This window comes from Xenopus laevis, chromosome 1S (genome assembly GCF_017654675.1).
Source record: "Xenopus laevis strain J_2021 chromosome 1S, Xenopus_laevis_v10.1, whole genome shotgun sequence".
Taxonomy (NCBI): domain Eukaryota; kingdom Metazoa; phylum Chordata; class Amphibia; order Anura; family Pipidae; genus Xenopus; species Xenopus laevis.
The window spans coordinates 45,330,661-45,349,743 of record NC_054372.1 but is presented as its reverse complement, the minus strand read 5'-3'; the positions used below and the strand labels follow the sequence as shown (position 1 = coordinate 45,349,743).

At 36.9% G+C, this 19,083-nt stretch overlaps 1 protein-coding gene across 1 annotated transcript in view; it reads right to left on the bottom strand.

Moving 5' to 3' along the window:
- Nucleotides 1–19,083, bottom strand: part of LOC108704343 (lipopolysaccharide-responsive and beige-like anchor protein) — a 369,752-nt gene that overhangs the window by 288,216 nt on the left and 62,453 nt on the right. Inside the window, exons 29-32 of the mRNA XM_041579550.1 lie at nucleotides 18,217–18,649; nucleotides 10,383–10,513; nucleotides 537–615; nucleotides 96–229 (exon numbers count right to left, since the gene is read on the bottom strand). Of these exons, the coding sequence (XP_041435484.1) occupies nucleotides 96–229; nucleotides 537–615; nucleotides 10,383–10,513; nucleotides 18,217–18,649 (777 nt within the window). The remainder of the gene's footprint in view (nucleotides 1–95; nucleotides 230–536; nucleotides 616–10,382; nucleotides 10,514–18,216; nucleotides 18,650–19,083) is intronic.

Sequence of the window (19,083 nt, the reverse complement as noted above, 5' to 3'; positions counted from 1 at the left end):
TGCATTTTGCAGAAGCAATGTAAAATAGTGTGTGTTACTAATGGCACACACTGTCAAAAGCATACTGGTTCTGCATAAAAGTTTTAGTTACTTACTTGTTCCTTCAATTAGCAATTCTTGGCCATGGCTTCCCAAAAGTGTGCGAGACAGAAAAGGAGCAAAATCCACAAATATCTCCCTCAGGAGTGGAGCAGCCTTTTCCAGAGTGTGCTCCAATCTCTCTGTAATGCTAATATAAGAAGACAGATTTACCTTAAATTCTAGAAAGGTCAGAAAAGGCAGCAAAGCTTTAGAGACGTAAAAAGAGTTTAATTATGTATTTTGTCTTGTATGCAATAAATTAACATTGAATCAGATGTAAAATTCTTTTGTATGAAAAAACATAACTGGAACATCTGTGACTAGAGAAGCCAGTCTTTGAATGCTGACTCAGCAATTAACCCATACATGGTCTTAAAAACTAATTCTGATTATTGCTTGTGACCTATAAAGTAAAAAAAAACATTAAAAAAAAAAACACACACATGAACGGTTACCTCATATGTGAAGCAGAGTCCTCTGGCACAGAAGCGACTGTCTGAACAGAAGGTAACTTTGAATTTGATGACCCACTGCCTATATATACACATGAAAAAAAAAAACACACATAAAGAAAAATGTATACAATTTATAGAATAATTTTTTACTCATTAAAAAAAACAAACATTGGTACAAATTAAAAAGCAATTACCAAAAAACATATATTGGCAAAAAAACTATATATTAGACATCTCATATGTTGTCCTGACAAAGGATATTTTTATTTGTGGGCTCATTTACTAACATTGGGAAAATTTGCGAATCAGTATACATTATTTGCATGCAAGGCTCGGGGTTACCTCTTGGGCATCAATAGGGATCATTTAGGACTTCAAGTAAAGTTGCAGAAGTTTTAAATTGGCTGCAGTTCCCCCCCCCCCCCAAAAAAAATAGCATTCCTAGAAAGGTACTTTTGTCAAGAGGTAGGCTTTGCACTTCATTATAGTTGCATTTGGCACTGCTGAATTCTTTTATTAATTTTGCCCTAATGCATCGATTGATGCAGGAGAACCCTGGAACTATTTCCACCTCCAAATGTGGTGGTAGCTCTGGGGCTTCCATAGTGGTCACTGGAAAATGGTCACTGAGTTTATTACTGAAGCATATTTTTTGTCTAAAGAATAGGACATACAGTGCCTTGCAAAACTATTCACACCCTTGGCATTTTTACTAATTTTTTACATTCCAACCTGTAAATTAAATGTTTCTTAATCTTATTTTATGTGCTGGATCTGCACAAAAAGTCTAAGTTGGTGAAGTGAAATGAGAAAAAAATATATATAAAAGAGAATTAAAAAAAAAATTAAAAACTGAAAATTTGCATGTGCATATATATTCACCCCCTTTGCCATGAAGCCCCTAAAAAATCCTGGTGCAACCAATTACCTTCAAAAGTCACATAATTAGTCCACCTGTGTGTAATCTATGTGTCACATGATCTGTCCGTATAAAACACTCATTTTCAAACATGGTACCACAACAATGGTACCACAACAAACCTGCCAAGAGAGGGCCACCCACCAAAACTCACAGATTGGGCAAGGAGGGCATTAATCAGAGAGGCAGCACAGAGACCAAAGGTAACCCTGAATGAGTTGCAGAGTTCCACAGCAGAGACTGGAGTATCTGTCCATAGGACCATAATAAGCCGTACACTCCGTAGAGATGGGCTTTATGGAAGAGTGAACAAAAAAAAAAGCCATTACTTATAGTTAAAAATAAGAAGGCACATTTTGAGTTAGCCAAAAGGCATGTGGGCGCCTCCCCAAATGTATGGAGGCAGGTGGTCATATGAGAACTTTTCAGCCACCACAGAAAATGCTATGTCTGGCGCAAACCCAACACATCCCATCACCCCAAGAACACCGTCACTACGGTGAAACATGGTGGTAGCAGCATCATGCCGTGGGGATGTTTTTCAGCAGCAGGGACTGGGAAACTGGTCCGAGTCGAGGAAAAGATGGATGGTGCTAAATACAGGGATATTCTTGAGCAAAACCTGGGTCAGTATGCCTGTGATTTGAGACTGGGACGGAAGTTCACCTTCTAGCAGGACAATGACCAGGAGCATACTGCTAAAGCAACACTTGAGTGATTTAAGGGGAAATATTTAAATGTGTTGGAATGGCCTAGTCAAAGTCGAAACCTCAATCCAATTGAGAATCTGTGGTCAGACTTGAAGATTGCTGTTCACAAGCAAAAACCATCCAACATGAAGGAGCTGGAGCAGTTTTGCCTTGAGGAATGAGCAAAACTCCCAGTGGCAAGATGTGGCAAGCGTATAGAGACTTATCCATAGCGACTTGCAGCTGTAATTGCTGCAAAAGGTGGCTCTGCAAAGTACTGACTTTAGTGCGGTGAACAGTTATGCACGCTGAAGATTTCTGTTATTTTGTTATTTCACAAAAAAAAAAATATGCATCTTCAAAGTTGTAGGCATGTTCTGTAAATTAAATGGTGCAAACTCTCAAACAATCCATTTTAATTCCAGGTTGTGAGGCAACAAAATATGAAAAATGCCATGGGGGTGAATACTTTTGCAAGGCACTGTATATGATTCCAACCTGCCGGAAATTGCCAACCGGATACAGGAACATACACAAGCATACACTATATTGAGAGTTTGGTTCTCAAACAACATGGGGCAGATTTTTTTTTTAAGGGTCGAATAGCAAATCTGAACTCGAATTTTCGAAAAAATATTTTGCTCAAAACTCACAAATTCAGATTGGGAATAATGCAAACTAAATTCAAATTCGAGATTTATCAAACTTTTTGGGAATAATTTGAATTAGACTATTCAGCACCTAAAACCTGTTGAGTTCATTTATAAGTCAATGAGAGAGGTACAGTGACCCATTTGAAGATGTTACTAGGCTTCCTGACATTTGAGTTTTTTTCGGAGAGAACACTTGATTCTAAACGAATTTCATTTGAGTTTTCTAGTCGGTATAATTCGTTTGCGTTTTAGACTTTCTAATTTTTTCTAAAATAACCTCCCAATCGAATTTTGAGGATATTCGAATTTAATAGAAAAAAAAATACTGAAATGAATTCGAAATTCGAGCTTTGATAATTGGGCCTCCAAGGATTTTAAATATTACAACAGAAAAACTGGCCAAAAGTATCCCACTGTTGAAAATGTGTCTCCTGCAGCCTGGTTGTGCCGAGACATTTTGCATTTCTGTCTGCATTTCAAATAAGGAAGAATAAAAAGTGAGAATATAAAATAAAAGTGTGCATGTTCAAACCATGAATTTGACTTTTCTCTGTTGGCAGGCATGATTATATCTACAAATACACATGTGAATAATAAGCACAGTAGCCACTTCAAACATGTGGAATCAAACTGACTTATCTCTCTTACCCTTTCACTGATAAACTGGCTCCTTCAAACTGACAGTTTTACAGACACTCACAAGAACATAAAAGAAAATGCAAATAGATCATCTGTCTAGCATGGCTCTCAGCAAGGCTTATTGTACATTCCCAAAGGCACTAAACAAATAATGTCTCTTGCAGTAAAGCATCATTTAAGACCTTTTTCCTATTCTATCGGAGCGTAAGCGTTTTTATTTATACATAGCCAATTATCTCGCAGTTATTTAAAATAATTTAGTTAATCTGTAGGTTCATTAAAGACTAGTGTGAACATTGAATATAAACATTCATATCTACATGGTATTCATCTCATTGTGATTTTTTTCTTTCCTTTTATGTAGATATCTACCAATTATATAAAATTATTATTTGCCAATTATGTACATATATATATATATATATATATATATATATATATATATATATATATATATATATATATATATATATATATATATATATATATATATATTTATTTCTGAGGAAGAAAAAGACTTTTGCAACATGGTTTAAAAAGTTACAAGCGGGAGTTAAGCAAATGCTGCTTCCAGTAGCAATTGTTTTATAAATAACTTTAAAAGCACAGACAATTTGTAATAAATGTACAGTCTATTGTAAAGTTGCTTAGAATTAGGTTTTCTTTTATTAGGCAAATTTTAATTTTGGGGTTGACTTTCCCTTGAAGACTTTAGTTATTAATTTGTTATATACTATAGTTTGGTCATTTGAATATTTTGGTTATTATAATGTAATAAAGTAGAATGCATTATAAATACAGTATGTACAGTATATGAAAAAGGACATCCTTGATAGGGCAGATTTGAAAATGCAACCGGTCTATGAACCATGTCGTCCATCTGTTTAGCCTGTGGGTAGCTCGTCCTAGATGTTGTCAATAGGACTGTACAATACAAGTAAATTAAAAGACATGAGCTGCCTTTTTACATATTTCAGGTTAGACCGTATTTATTAGACAAAAAAAAAAACAAAAATAGTGTATTAGGAAAAAAACTAGGAACAATATTTTGCGAAACTGAATGAAATTTAGGGGTACATGTACCGATTCGGAAGGGTTGATCCTTTACCGTTTGGGGTTTGCCTTGTACGTGGATTAATATAAATAAGCACATCAGCTTCAATATTTTATGTTATGGGAATTTAATAGCAACACACTGTGCAAACAGCACCCACAAATAATCACAAAACAATACACATTGATACACACGAATTGACTTGTCTTTCAGCCACAACAACCCTCCAACTTCTTCCTCACACTCATATGGTTGTTTGGGATAGAGAGGTTTGAGTTTAGAATAGACAGACTTTCCTGAATCAAGCATTAGTATAAATGTACAAGCCCCCAATAGCGACAGTATTGTTTTATCCGTCTTTCCCAGACCTGTCCTTCCCATACAAATCAATGATACAAACTCTATTCAGAAACAAACAGGCTCTGTTACTTGTATATTTAGGCTAGCAAGAAATCAAGTTATGTCATAAAAGCCAAAAATTATGTTTGTATATTATTTTTCAAGAATAATCTTTACAAATTGTATTATTTCAGATAAAGCAGTATATCCACTCAACATGTATTAAATATCACTGCCCACACTCTGCAGCTTGTGAATTTTGAACTGTGACCTAATTGTGCAATTAATTGTGTAATTAATTGCTCAGTGTCTTGTTTTCTCTGCCAGACTTGCAGTCTATTAGGACAGTTGTTGCCAACATTCCTAGACATACTGGAAATTGTATACATTGTAGGCAAAAGTTACATCATCTGTGTTGATTGCCTGACATTCATTCATCTAAAAATATACTGAAACATATCTATTTTTTAAAATTCTAAGGGGGTAACAAGTTGTTGTTGTATGTTAGGCTGTAATTAAGACTGCAGTGATAGATTATTGGATTACAGCATTCACGAGGGATCCGAAAAGTACCGTGTTGATAAAGTTTGAGACCTTCACATTCCATTTGAATTAAGCTTTCCATATCTCATTTACTCTTTTTTCCCAGTTAGTTAGTGTGTGAGAGTGTATGAGTGATTGTGTGTGTGAGAGTGTATGAGTGATTGTGTGTGTGAGAGTGTATGAGTGATTGTGTGTGTGAGAGTGTATGAGTGATTGTGTGTGTGAGAGTGTATGAGTGATTGTGTGTGTGTGAGAGTGTATGAGTGATTGTGTGTGTGTGAGAGTGTATGAGTGATTGTGTGTGTGTGAGAGTGTATGAGTGATTATGTGTGAGAGTGTGTGAGTGATTGTGTGTGTGTGTGTATGAGTGATTGTGTGTGTGTGTGTGTATGAGTGATTGTGTGTGTGTGTGTGTGTGTGTATGAGTGATTGTGTGTGTGTGTGTGTGTGTGTGTGTATGAGTGATTGTGTGTGTGTGTGTGTATATGAGTGAGTGAGTGTGTGTGTATATGAGTGAGTGTGTGAGTGAGTGTGTGTGTATATGAGTGAGTGTGTGAGTGAGTGTGTGTGTATATGAGTGAGTGTGTGAGTGAGTGTGTGTGTATATGAGTGAGTGTGTGAGTGAGTGAGTGAGTGAGTGAGTGAGTGTGTGTGTGTGTGTGTGTGTGTGTGTGTGTGTGTGTGTGTGTGTATGAGTGATTGTGTGTGTGTGTGTGTGTATGAGTGATTGTGTGTGTGCGTGTGTATGAGTGATTGTGTGTGTGTGTGTGCGCGTGTGTATGAGTGATTGTGTGTGTGTGTGTGTGTGTGTGTATATATGAGTGTGTGTGTGTGTGTGTGTGTGTGTATATGAGCGAGTGTGTGAGTGAGTGAGTGTGAGTGTGTGAGTGAGTGTGTGTATGTGTGCTAGTGCCTTAATCTGCCACCAAGGCACAGTAGTCGAACAATCAACTCACTTACTAACAGGGCACAGATTATTGACAATCACATCCTACAGTGAAAGTACGTTGTCTATGATACTTTGGAGAAATGAAAATCAAAATGTGTTTGTTTTTAATGTGACTCTTTAATAAAAATAAAAAAACGAGAACAAAAGCTGAAATATTGGTCTTGAATACGTATTAAATTCCCATAATTTAATATTTTGTAGGGACACCTATTGCAGCAAATAGTTTTAAATGAAAACCAAAAGCTACCCATGTCACTAATGATGATCATTTACATTTTCAATAGGGATGCACCGAATAATGCATATGCAAATTAGGATTTGAATTCGGCCGAATCTTTCACAAAGGATTCGGGGCAGTGGCGGGCCAAGCCAGCTGGGCGCCCTAGGCAACCCAGCTGGCCAACTCGCCCCCAATTTCCCTTGTGCATGCGCAGTGATGCGGCACACTTTCATGGTTCACACATGAGCAGTGATGCCGAGCGGCGTTCGCTCGGTTCAATGCCAGGTAAGTCAGGTCTAGGGGTAGGCACAAGAGGCAGCTGCCCAGTACCCCCATTCTTTGACTTACTGCCATGTTTTCGTAAAAGCTCACAATTTTCTGCATCAGAGAAGAAAACCTAGGTCAGTCTCATGGTTTTGCCCAAATGTCTTGAGACAATTTGAAAACTAAGGTATGCAAGTGTCATCCAACTTATCAATGCAAGCTGCTGCAAAATTGCTTGGAACAATGGGCCAAAAATCACTCCAAAACACTATGCAAAGCAGTAATACTAATGTTTGAAATACTTATTGCTTTGCTGCAGAAATAAGGCTTTACAAAAAGTGATAGGACTTTTGTACAACCTCTGAAATAAAAAATATTATTTCAGAGTAGGATTAGTTATTTAAATGAAAGTTGGTTATGGGTTTGAATAAAGAAAGAAAGGGTGAATTCTATATTTATAAAACATACAGTTGATCAAGGAACAGTTGACGAAGAGTTCTCTAAAATTCATAATTTTTGAGATCCAAAAGAAACATGGATTTTTAGAGACCAGGTACCTTGAAAGCATTTTTCACTAGTAAATTTTTTTCAGAATATAGAAAAACACAATGTATGTAAATACATGAAATATATATATGATTATAGTGATTGTGTGTGTGAGAGTGTATGAGTGATTGTGTGTGAGAGTGTGTGAGTGTGTATGAGTGATTGTGTGTGTGTGTGTGTGTGTGTGTGTGTATGAGTGTGTATGTATGAGTGAGTGTGTGTATGAGTGATTGTGTGTGTATGTGAGTGATTGTGTGTGTGTGTGTATATGAGTGATTGTGTGTGTGTGTGTGTATGAGTGATTGTGTGTGTGTGTGTGTGTATGAGTGATTGTGTGTGTGTGTGTGTGTATGAGTGATTGTGTGTGTGTGTGTGTATGAGTGATTGTGTGTGTGTGTGTGTATATGAGTGAGTGTGTGTGTGTGTATATGAGTGAGTGTGTGAGTGAGTGTGTGTGTGTATATGAGTGAGTGTGTGAGTGAGTGTGTGTGTGTATATGAGTGAGTGTGTGAGTGAGTGTGTGTGTATATGAGTGAGTGTGTGAGTGAGTGTGTGTGTATATGAGTGAGTGTGTGAGTGAGTGTGTGTGTATATGAGTGAGTGTGTGAGTGAGTGTGTGTGTGTGTGTGTGTGTATGAGTGATTGTGTGTGTGTGTGTGTGTGTGTGTATGAGTGATTGTGTGTGTGTATGAGTGATTGTGTGTGTGTGTGTGTGATTGTGTGTGTGTGTGTGCGTGTGTATGAGTGATTGTGTGTGTGTGTGTGCGCGTGTGTATGAGTGATTGTGTGTGTGTGTGTGTGTGTGTATATATGAGTGATTGTGTGTGTGTGTGTGTGTGTGTGTGTGTGTGTGTGTGTGTGTGTGTATATGAGTGAGTGAGTGAGTGAGTGAGTGAGTGTGTGAGTGTGTGAGTGAGTGTGTGAGTGAGTGTGTGTATGTGTGCTAGTGCCTTAATCTGCCACCAAGGCACAGTAGTCGAACAATCAACTCACTTACTAACAGGGCACAGATTATTGACAATCACATCCTACAGTGAAAGTACGTTGTCTATGATACTTTGGAGAAATGAAAATCAAAATGTGTTTGTTTTTAATGTGACTCTTTAATAAAAATAAAAAAACGAGAACAAAAGCTGAAATATTGGTCTTGAATACGTATTAAATTCCCATAATTTAATATTTTGTAGGGACACCTATTGCAGCAAATAGTTTTAAATGAAAACCAAAAGCTACCCATGTCACTAATGATGATCACTTACATTTTCAATAGGGATGCACCGAATAATGCATATGCAAATTAGGATTTGAATTCGGCCGAATCTTTCACAAAGGATTCGGGGCAGTGGCGGGCCAAGCCAGCTGGGCGCCCTAGGCAACCCAGCTGGCCAACTCGCCCCCAATTTCCCTTGTGCATGCGCAGTGATGCGGCACACTTTCATGGTTCACACATGAGCAGTGATGCCGAGCGGCGTTCGCTCGGTTCAATGCCAGGTAAGTCAGGTCTAGGGGTAGGCACAAGAGGCAGCTGCCCAGTACCCCCATTCTTTGACTTACTGCCATGTTTTCGTAAAAGCTCACAATTTTCTGCATCAGAGAAGAAAACCTAGGTCAGTCTCATGGTTTTGCCCAAATGTCTTGAGACAATTTGAAAACTAAGGTATGCAAGTGTCATCCAACTTATCAATGCAAGCTGCTGCAAAATTGCTTGGAACAATGGGCCAAAAATCACTCCAAAACACTATGCAAAGCAGTAATACTAATGTTTGAAATACTTATTGCTTTGCTGCAGAAATAAGGCTTTACAAAAAGTGATAGGACTTTTGTACAACCTCTGAAATAAAAAATATTATTTCAGAGTAGGATTAGTTATTTAAATGAAAGTTGGTTATGGGTTTGAATAAAGAAAGAAAGGGTGAATTCTATATTTATAAAACATACAGTTGATCAAGGAACAGTTGACGAAGAGTTCTCTAAAATTCATAATTTTTGAGATCCAAAAGAAACATGGATTTTTAGAGACCAGGTACCTTGAAAGCATTTTTCACTAGTAAATTTTTTTCAGAATATAGAAAAACACAATGTATGTAAATACATGAAATATATATATATTTCTATTTTATACTTAACTGGGTGGAAGATCATTCTCTCCAGGAATGGCACATTAAACACACACTTTATTTAATAATATATAAATCTTAATGTATTTTCCTAAATATAAGTTACTGGTTTAAACAAATCCGGTATATGCAATCAACAAAATCAAACAAAGTGGAAAATAATTACAGTGACCTATACACTATGATCATCTTGATTCATCGATATTCAGTTGACAACAGTTTGAAATGATTAATTCCTTAGCGAGTCTGGATAGTTGTTTGTTTTAAGCGGTTTTACTATGTAAGCTCTTGTGTTTGTTCCTTTATTGCAATATACCCTGTATGCTTTATGAATCTTGGCATGAATGTCTACTCATCCCCTGGCCTTTCTGAATACAGGTTTTAGTTCTCTGGTCCCCTCTGTGAAACCATCCACAAGTTTTTCACTTTTCCATTTGTTCCTACACAACACAACTCCAGTCATCATCTAGCCTTAATAGGGATAGCTTTAGAAGTTGAGTATTTTATGTTTCAAATTAAAAAATGCCAAATAGTTCGACATTGTGTGGTTTGGCCATTGAAATGGTTGGCCAAAATTTTTTTCAGGCAAACTGTAGATATCATCTGAACTGAGAGGGAGTTAAAGTCCAATTCACTTGCCACAAGAGGCAAGCTACATTTTTAGGACCTAGGGAATCTATTTATCAAAATCGCCATTATGCAAACACGGCAGTAAATAAAAAAGTTGATTTTATAATAATTATAATATGAATACAATAAAAGAGAGACATGACTAGCATTGTGCATATGTGTAGGGCTAAAAAATTTGCTTAGGAATCTATATAGAATATTTTATGAGGAAAGCCACTTTTTCCCTAGCTGGCAGGAATTCCTCCATAGTTAACTGCAAATGATAAGACTTGACATTTACTTACCAGAGGATTCTCTGTCAGCATCTGCTGTTTGTGAAGAATCAGCCGATGACACCACACTAACTGCATGTGGAGCCGTACTGACAGTTGCTGGCAATGGGGGACCTGATTTCTTCTGAGCTATAACAACACTCCTAAAGAAAGAGACAAAAAAAGGAGAAAGAGAAGAATTTTCAGTGAATCTATTTTTTCCCATTTTTCTTGAACTTTTGCAAATTTTTTTTTGTCTTTAAGGGTGCTGTGTGTCTACTGTTTCAAATAGCAGTGATGTACCAAATCCACTATATTGGGATCTGGCTGAATCCTGATTCTTTCACTTAGGATTCGTTTGAATCCCAAACCAAATCTGAAACTTTGTCTATGCATATTAGGGCAAGGCAGGGTTGAAAAGAACAGCACGCTAAAAAATTGCAATGTCATATTTAGGGGTGCACTGAATCCACTATTTTGGATTATGCCGAACCCCCGAAAACTTTGCAAAAGATTTGGCCGAATACCGAACCCTAATTTGCATATGCAAATTAGGGATGGGAAGGGGAAACCATTTTTTACTTCCTTGTTTTGTGACAAAAAGTCACATGATCTCCCTCGGCGAATCCTGCTGAAAAAGGCCGAATCCTGGCAAAATAACTAACTGAATCCTGGATTCGGTGCATCCCTAGTCATATTCCAAGGCCTTTCAAGCTTTTCTAAAGTGATTTTCTGTTCCTTATTGACATAATCAACATCCTTCTATAAAGGGCTTGAACACATGGGCTCTCATGTGTTAGAAATGCATTTTTACTGCTTTTTGTTAATGCAATTAATAAATTCAGCAAGCATCTATCCAAGAGAGACATTTGTAGCCTACATATATATATGTATATAAAGTTTTTGTTCTGTTTGCTTATGGTCAGAAAAACTCTCAAATGGTACTTTTCTTACAATCAACAACCAATCTTTCCTATATCTTTTACAGAGAATTACAAAAACGATTCTTAAATAATAGAAATAATAAGTCTTTATGGTGAAGTTGATAATATAGATATAGGAACATTGATACACAGATAAGACAAGCATTTTTTTTCTAGGGATGCACCGAATCCAGGATTTGGTTCGGGATTCAGCCTTTTTCAGCAGGATTCGGCCGAATCCTTCTGTCTGGCCGAACCGAATCCTAATTTGAATATGCAAATTAGGGGCTGAGAGGGAAATTGAGTGACTTTTTGTCACAAAACAAGGAAGTAAAAAAATGTTTCCCCTTCCCACCCCTGCATATGCAAATTAGAAATGGGATTCGGTTCGGTATTCGGCCAAATCCAAAATAGTGGAGTCGGAGCATTCCTATTTTTTTCAGGTTTTTTACATTTTTTCATTCCTTTTTCTTATCAGTAGGCATCACAAATCGAATCTGTTCCCCAAGGCCGGCAAGGCTGATTATAACATTGTTCTCTGAGACACCTTGATTCTTGATTCTAACAAACCCCCATTTCCTTAATACACGAGTCATTGTACCATGACAAGTGAATAAAGCAAAGGCCAATTATTTACCAGAAACCTTCTTCGCCAATAGGAACCTAATCCCATAAATCAGGTATCTCTTTCAATACAATGTCATATCAGAGTTTCCATATTAAGCTGCACTTTAACAGTTCATTGTCATATATAAAAGAAATTTGTTTTTAAGAGTGTTCTATGAGACCAGCACTACATTCAAAGAAGGATTTACATTATTTCTGACAGGGCCAGGGTAAGGAGAGACTATAAATATTCTCAGGCATAAGGTCAGTGTGTTATTAGTCCCAATTACACTGAACTGCAAGAAGGCTTTGTGGTGCTGATAATAATTGCCTGCTGAATGAGCTCAGATTGCCAGTCCTCACTAGGCTAGGTCTTGGCAAACACAGAGACATGTCACCTTAAAGAAACAAAAAACACGTGTTTCACTATTCTTTTTCCCAATCCCAATTTTAATTTGCCTTTGTTCATCTTATTAAATACTCATATCTTTTGCCTGTTCCTCAGTATTTATACAGGCCAAATTAGATGGTGCAAGAGATTGTTAATGTGCACATACATGACTGGAAAAAAGTCATATCAAGGGAAGATAGAACCTAAAAGTCCATGAAAATTCAGTTACTGGAAAGAAAAAACAAAAAATAAAATAAAATAAACCCACACATTTTCTACAGGTACTGTGTAAATAATAAAAATATATAGTTTCCCATATCATATCCACATCACAGCCATGTTATTTTTTTCTTAGTAACCTCTGATATGGTAAAGATGAAAAATGAAATGTATTAAAAAAAAAAAACTTTCGGTCATAACACTCTCAATAAAGTGGCGGTAACCTGTAGCAGTAAAACAAAAATCTTCTTCCTGGAAAAATAAATTTTTGATGTTTGAATATGTAATCGAGTTGCTTTTGGGAAATCAGTTTATTTGTTCCCTATAATAGGCCTCTCAAAAGCTGAAGGATCTTGTGGTAAAAGTCAAACTTGTTGGGCAAGTTTATTGCAACCAATTATGTTTTTAGAATAAAAATATTATTTGAAGAACTAGCATATACACCTTTACATTAGCCTTTACTATGTTAGAGCTGAACCTATAATAAAAAATGTTTTATTTGATTTCAGTATCTGTTTAGTATGTTTTTTATTTATTGCCCTTTCTTTAATGCTGCAACTAAAAATGCTATCTGGCATTTTTTTTACAACTGCTCCTATAACTTGAGTTTAAATTCCAAGCTTTAGAGCCTCCAAACAAAAAGGCATTTCAAAACGCAGAAAGAATAAAACCAACTACAGACTGCTCTAAAAAATGTTTTTCTCAAACCATACTAAAAGAATTTTCAAATGTTGCTTTATTGTTTCAAGCGATTATTGCAGTGCAGGATCAGTTATCCAGAAGCCACGAATTACGAAAAGTTTGTCTCCAATAGACCCCATTATAATCAAATAATCCAAATATTTTAAAAAAATATTTGATTCTCTGTAATTATAAAACAGTACCTTGTACTTTATCCAAACTAAGATTTAATTAATCCTTTTGGAAGCAAAACCAGTGTATAGGGTTTATTCAAATGATTTTCTAGTAGACTTAAGTTATGAAGATCCAAATTAAGTTAAGATCAGTTATCCGGAAAACCCAGGTCCCGAGCATTCCGGATAACAGGTCCCATACCTATACATGTACAACCTCTGTATGCTATATCACACAGTTGAATGGTTGAGAAAAACCACACATGAAAAGTAGCAGAAATTAGATGTAGACAAATCTTCCTTTACACAAATCTTTTTCAGGAGCTTATATGATGGTTTTCCTTCATGTAGAAACATTTATTTCACTTCACCCTTTGAGGCTTTCAAAGAAATACCATTTGGCTTGGTATTTGGGTAATTCTCAATGTCTGTTTAAAATAGGAAAGGCATTGCCAGACTGGGAACTCTATCAATACAACATTTCTGGCACCCACTAATCACCAGTATGGATCTGTGCAGAGGCCACAGGGACATTACTGGCAGGAGATAGAATGTATACACCTTGTTTGCAGCAGCCCTTCCCCTGGCAGTATTTCAGCAGTGCTTTATTCGTGTAGCTGTTACTGTATACTTTCCAGCTATGGCTGGAAAGCTGATAATCCTTAAGATATCAGGAGATTTTTTATTTTTGACAAAGCATTCCAGAGATAAAGCAGGATCAGAGAAATGCTTTGAAATTCTAAGGGAATCCTCACTGGTAAAAACATACATGTGAATATCATGAAACAGAAGTGATTTTTCTTCTCCTTCAAGAATTTTTAACCAGATAAGCTCTGTGAATACAATTAAAAGCATCGCAACATAGGAACTTTGTTTACTGCAAACAACAGGGATGGCAAAAAAGTGCATTTAGCATATTGATGTATTGTACATGCTTATAAGTGTACTAATATATACAATGTGTACCTTTACATTGCACTGCTTATAGTACATACAATCTGTGATTCTTTAAATTCATAAAAACAAGGAGGGACTAAAGTTACGACATCAACATAGACATTTTTGACTCGAAATCAGTTGTTCATTAAAACTACAAGATGGCAATCAGATGTTTGATGATAATGATTAGGCGAGCGATACTCTAGTTCATAGAGTCCAATTCATGCTATGAAGACATTCATTGAGGGAGAGGATTTATCGAAGTTAAAATGCCCTCCAAAGCTAGGATCAGGTGTTAATTTGAGAGGACCTAAAAATTGGCTTTAATTAAACTTAAAAGGGAACTATTGTTCAGCAGATAAAAGGGGGGGCCTTACTGATAACAAATGAAGGAAATATACAGGACATGAATATTACAGTGCTTTAGACAGGGACCCCACATGGAACCTGAAAATAGAAACTAACGATTTCTTGGATACCATATATACTCGAGTATAAGCCGTCCTGAGTATAAGCCGAGGTACCTAATTTTACCTCCAAAAACTGGGAAAGCTTATTGACTCGAGTATAAGCCTAGGGTGAGAAATGCAGCAGCTTCTGGTAAGTTTCAATCAAAAAATTGAGGGTTTCTGCTCCCATTGGAGGTGCCGGCGTCTCGTTTTTGGATGCCGGCGTCTCGTTTTTGGATGCCGGTGACCATTCTTGGACGCCGGTGAATATTCTTGGAGACTATTCTTAGGCGCCGCCGACTATTCTTAGGCGCAGGCGACCGTTTTTGCGCTTGACCCGAGTATAAGCCGAGGTAGAGTTTTTCAGCATATTTTGGTGGCTGAAAAACTCGGCTTATACTCGAGTATATACGGTACATGGGAGGAAGATGCTGTACTCCACAGAAATTAAATTCATTTCTGAGGGTGGATAAGCCAATCAAACTTGCATTCAACTTGCTTCCCAAAATCCTTAAGCACCTCAGGAATTCACCAGTGAGTCCAACTGTGGCTTGAATGTCAAATATTTCAGCCTTTGTCTGTGTTACTGTATAGTGTTTTACAGCCAAAAGTCGTGGAAATGATGAGGGAAAGGGTAGAATTGGTAAATAAGTAAATCACTGGATTTTTATTACTTATTTGGACCCTACAGGTTTTCATCTGAAGACACTGATATGTGCAAACACACAGCCAGTTGTTCAGGGTCAGATTCATTGTGGAGAATGGTTAAACATTTTATAAAAGGGCCCATGAGATGGTTGGGAATTTTAGGGTCAGAGGATATGATCAGGAAGCCATAAATAAAGCTTTTATGAAGGTTAAACAGACTGATGGGGTACACTACTAAAGAAGAAAAAAAAACACTGTCTACTAGGCTGTCACTGACTTAAGTATAGTCAATCATGACCAGGCTGTATATTAGTGACATGCCAGTTGATGGAAAGATCAAGCCACCTAAATACTGGTTGACAAGCAAGCGTGCTAACAAACACGTAAAAAGAGAACCAAAGATTAACTAACAAAGCAGGGCAGAAATGTTGTACATTATGTTTAAGACTTCCATACAAGCCCAAGGTAACTACAGTCCTTTAGCAGTAAAGATCTGTGCCTCCCAAGATGCCCCAGTAGCTTCCTATTGTCTTTTCTGCAGATTCCCTGCACATGCTCTGTGCTGCTGTCACTTACTGAGCTAAGGGAGAGGTGCACAATGCATATATATATATATATATATATATATATATATATATATATATATATATATATATATATATATATATATATATATATATATATATATATATATATATATATATATATATATATATATATATTCTATTCTAAATCAAAAAAGGAAGAAAAATGTATCAAACTTGTGTTATACCTTTACAGAAAGTGAAGAAAAAGGAATATTAGGCTGTTCCAAAGAAATAGCAGTGTCTGCATTCATCTTTACAAACTCAAACATTTACTGTATAAACTGAATAATGTTTCAAGATTTTGCATTCCTTTGAATCAGAAACAGCATTTTTGATGTCACCCCACAAGTTTTCTATTGGATTAAGGTCCAGGGATTGGGCTGGCCACCCTAACATCAATCTTGTTGGTCTGGAACCAAGATGTTGCTTGTTTACTGGTTAGTTTGGGTTTGTGGTCTTGTTAAAACACCAATTTCAAGGGGAAGCATAAGGCAACATGACCTCTTCCAAGTATTTTGATGTATTGAAACTGATCCATGATCCCTGGTATAAGATAAATAGGCCCAACACAAAACATCCCCATATCATGATGCTTGAGTCACTCTCTTCAATGTGGCTTGAATTCAGTGTTTGGAAGTCGTCTGACAAACTGTCTGTGGCTCGTAGACACAAATAGAACAATCTTGCTTCATCAGTCCACAAAATGTTGCACCATTTCTCTTTATGCCAGTCTATGGGGTATATTTATCAAAGAGTGAAGTTAAAGGTCGCCACAGTCTGCTAGAGTGAAATTCCGCCACTCTCCATTCATTTCTATGGGATTTTGAAAGGCGTATTTATCAAAGGATGAACTTTCACTTTCACCTATTGATAAATACGCTTTTAAAAATCCCATAGAAATGAATGGAGAGTGGCGAAATTTCACTGCAGAGGACTGTGGTGATCTCTAACTTCACTCTTTGATAAATATTCAAATGTTCATTGGCAAATTGCAACCTCTTCACTACATGTATATTTTTCAATAATGGGACTTTGCGGGGGCTTCTTGCTGATAGCTTGGATTCACATAGGCGTCTACAGTAATTTTACAGTAATTTTAGACCTTCTTTGATCTTCCTGGAGCTGATTGGCTGAGTCTTTGACATTTTGGCTAATCTTCTATCCATCCAAATGGCCGTTTTCCATTTTCTTCCATGTCTTTCATGTTTTGGTTGCCATTTTAAAGCATTTGAGATCATTTTAGCTAAGCAGCCTATAGTTTTCTGCACTTCTTTATATGTTTTGCCCTCTCCAATCAAGTAGGCTGTTCTGAACAATGTCTGGAACAAGCCAGAGAAAATAGAGAAATGCACTATAACCAGCATAGACAACATTTGCTGCCTTCCTTCCTTAAATAAGGGCCGTAAACGACACCTGTTTTTTCACAGAATGAATGACCTCACTAATTGAACTCAACACTGCTATTATTTGGAACAAGCTATTATTATTTTGAACACTACTATTATTTTGAACAAGCCTCAATTAATGATTCAATACACAGAATCAGCAGCATGCATGTCATGACAGTTGGGTCTGTTGGGTTTCTATTACTATACTACACCTACTAGTAAATTATTTGCCATGTAGAAATATGCAAACCCTGCATAATTTCTAGTCAACAAAAGGTGAAGGCTGAAGCCGTCTACAATTTGCCTCAGAGAGGAAGATCATTTCCTTCATCAACCCAAAAAGAGCAAATCAGCCAATCCCTGGACACTTTAGATAAGTATAAACTGAAAACTAAATAAAGAGGTTTGAGGTACTTTAAAGAGAAACATATACCAGGTTTAAAACAGGGAAGTAGTCAGATCGGTACTGCTGCTAGAGAATTCCCCATTTATTAAATATGTCAATACTGACAGCTTTACCATATGGGGTGTCTGGATTGTGGTACCATATACAAACCAATTTTCCTGATCCACTTATCAATCTCTACTGAAGCCGACAGGAGGAATCTAGGGCAGCTGGAGGACACTCAGGGAGTCACTGCATAGCTCTTAAAAGCTAGCTACCATTGAATCTCCATGGTCGCATTCAGTGGGTAAGTTTACCTTGCTTACATAAAAATAGCAGAACAGGACAGATAAATGCACATCTCTTACTACTAAAACTGGGTTAATAAAAACTTCAGAGACGTTCTTATAATTAAAGTACCCAGTAAAAGATTTTGTAGGAGAGTCTGATGTGTTTATAAAAAAAGAGACTTAGGTACCTGTCAAATGATCTGAACTGTACTGGTTTCGCAGCTGCAGGATCACCAAGTGTTCCAAGGAAGTTTGGCAATAACGCAGGGTCTGTCAGGGGCTCATCAGATGGTAAGTTCACCAGACTCCTGAGAATGTCCTTCACATTAACATTTTTTGCAGATGCTTGATCACACAGTCCTTCACTTCCACTCTCGTGAGAGGATTTTATAACTTCTGAGGACAGGGTGTGTAGTACTTCACTGATAGCATCTGGTCCTGAACGAACAGGCTCTGGGCCTGTTTCAGACACTGCATCAGAACTCCTTGTAGGGACTTCAGCAGAGTCATCAGAAGTTCTGGTAGGGGCTATAGCAGATTCTTCGCCAATGCCAGAGTCCCTTCTTACAGACAAGGCATTTTGGACATCTGTAGTACTAGCTGGTGGTAAAGAGGGAGCATCTGCAAAGAAATTCAATTATAATGTTAACAACAAGGAAGTCAGCATTTTAGGGTTTTTTCCCCACTTTCTTTCTTTCTTTAATCTATAATCCATAAAAATATAATCCATTACCTGGGTAAACCTACCGTTTACAGCATACTTCTAGACTCCAAAGCCAAAAACTCCTTATTCTGCTCTAGCCCTTTGAAAATTCTGTAATTTACTGCTGGGAGTTTTTGATCTATAGAAATCAGAAGTCTCTATAAAAATGTACATATCTGGTATGGACACATTCAAAAGACACATGGCTTTCCAAATCAGTTGAAGTATTGTGCATAAAATATTTTTATGGTATAAAAAAATATTGTGAAAAATAGTGATTGTTCTATTTTTTCGGAAGTTAGAGCTATGAATATTGTCCCTGAAGTTTCTGAAGTGGAATCTCAGGTTTTCC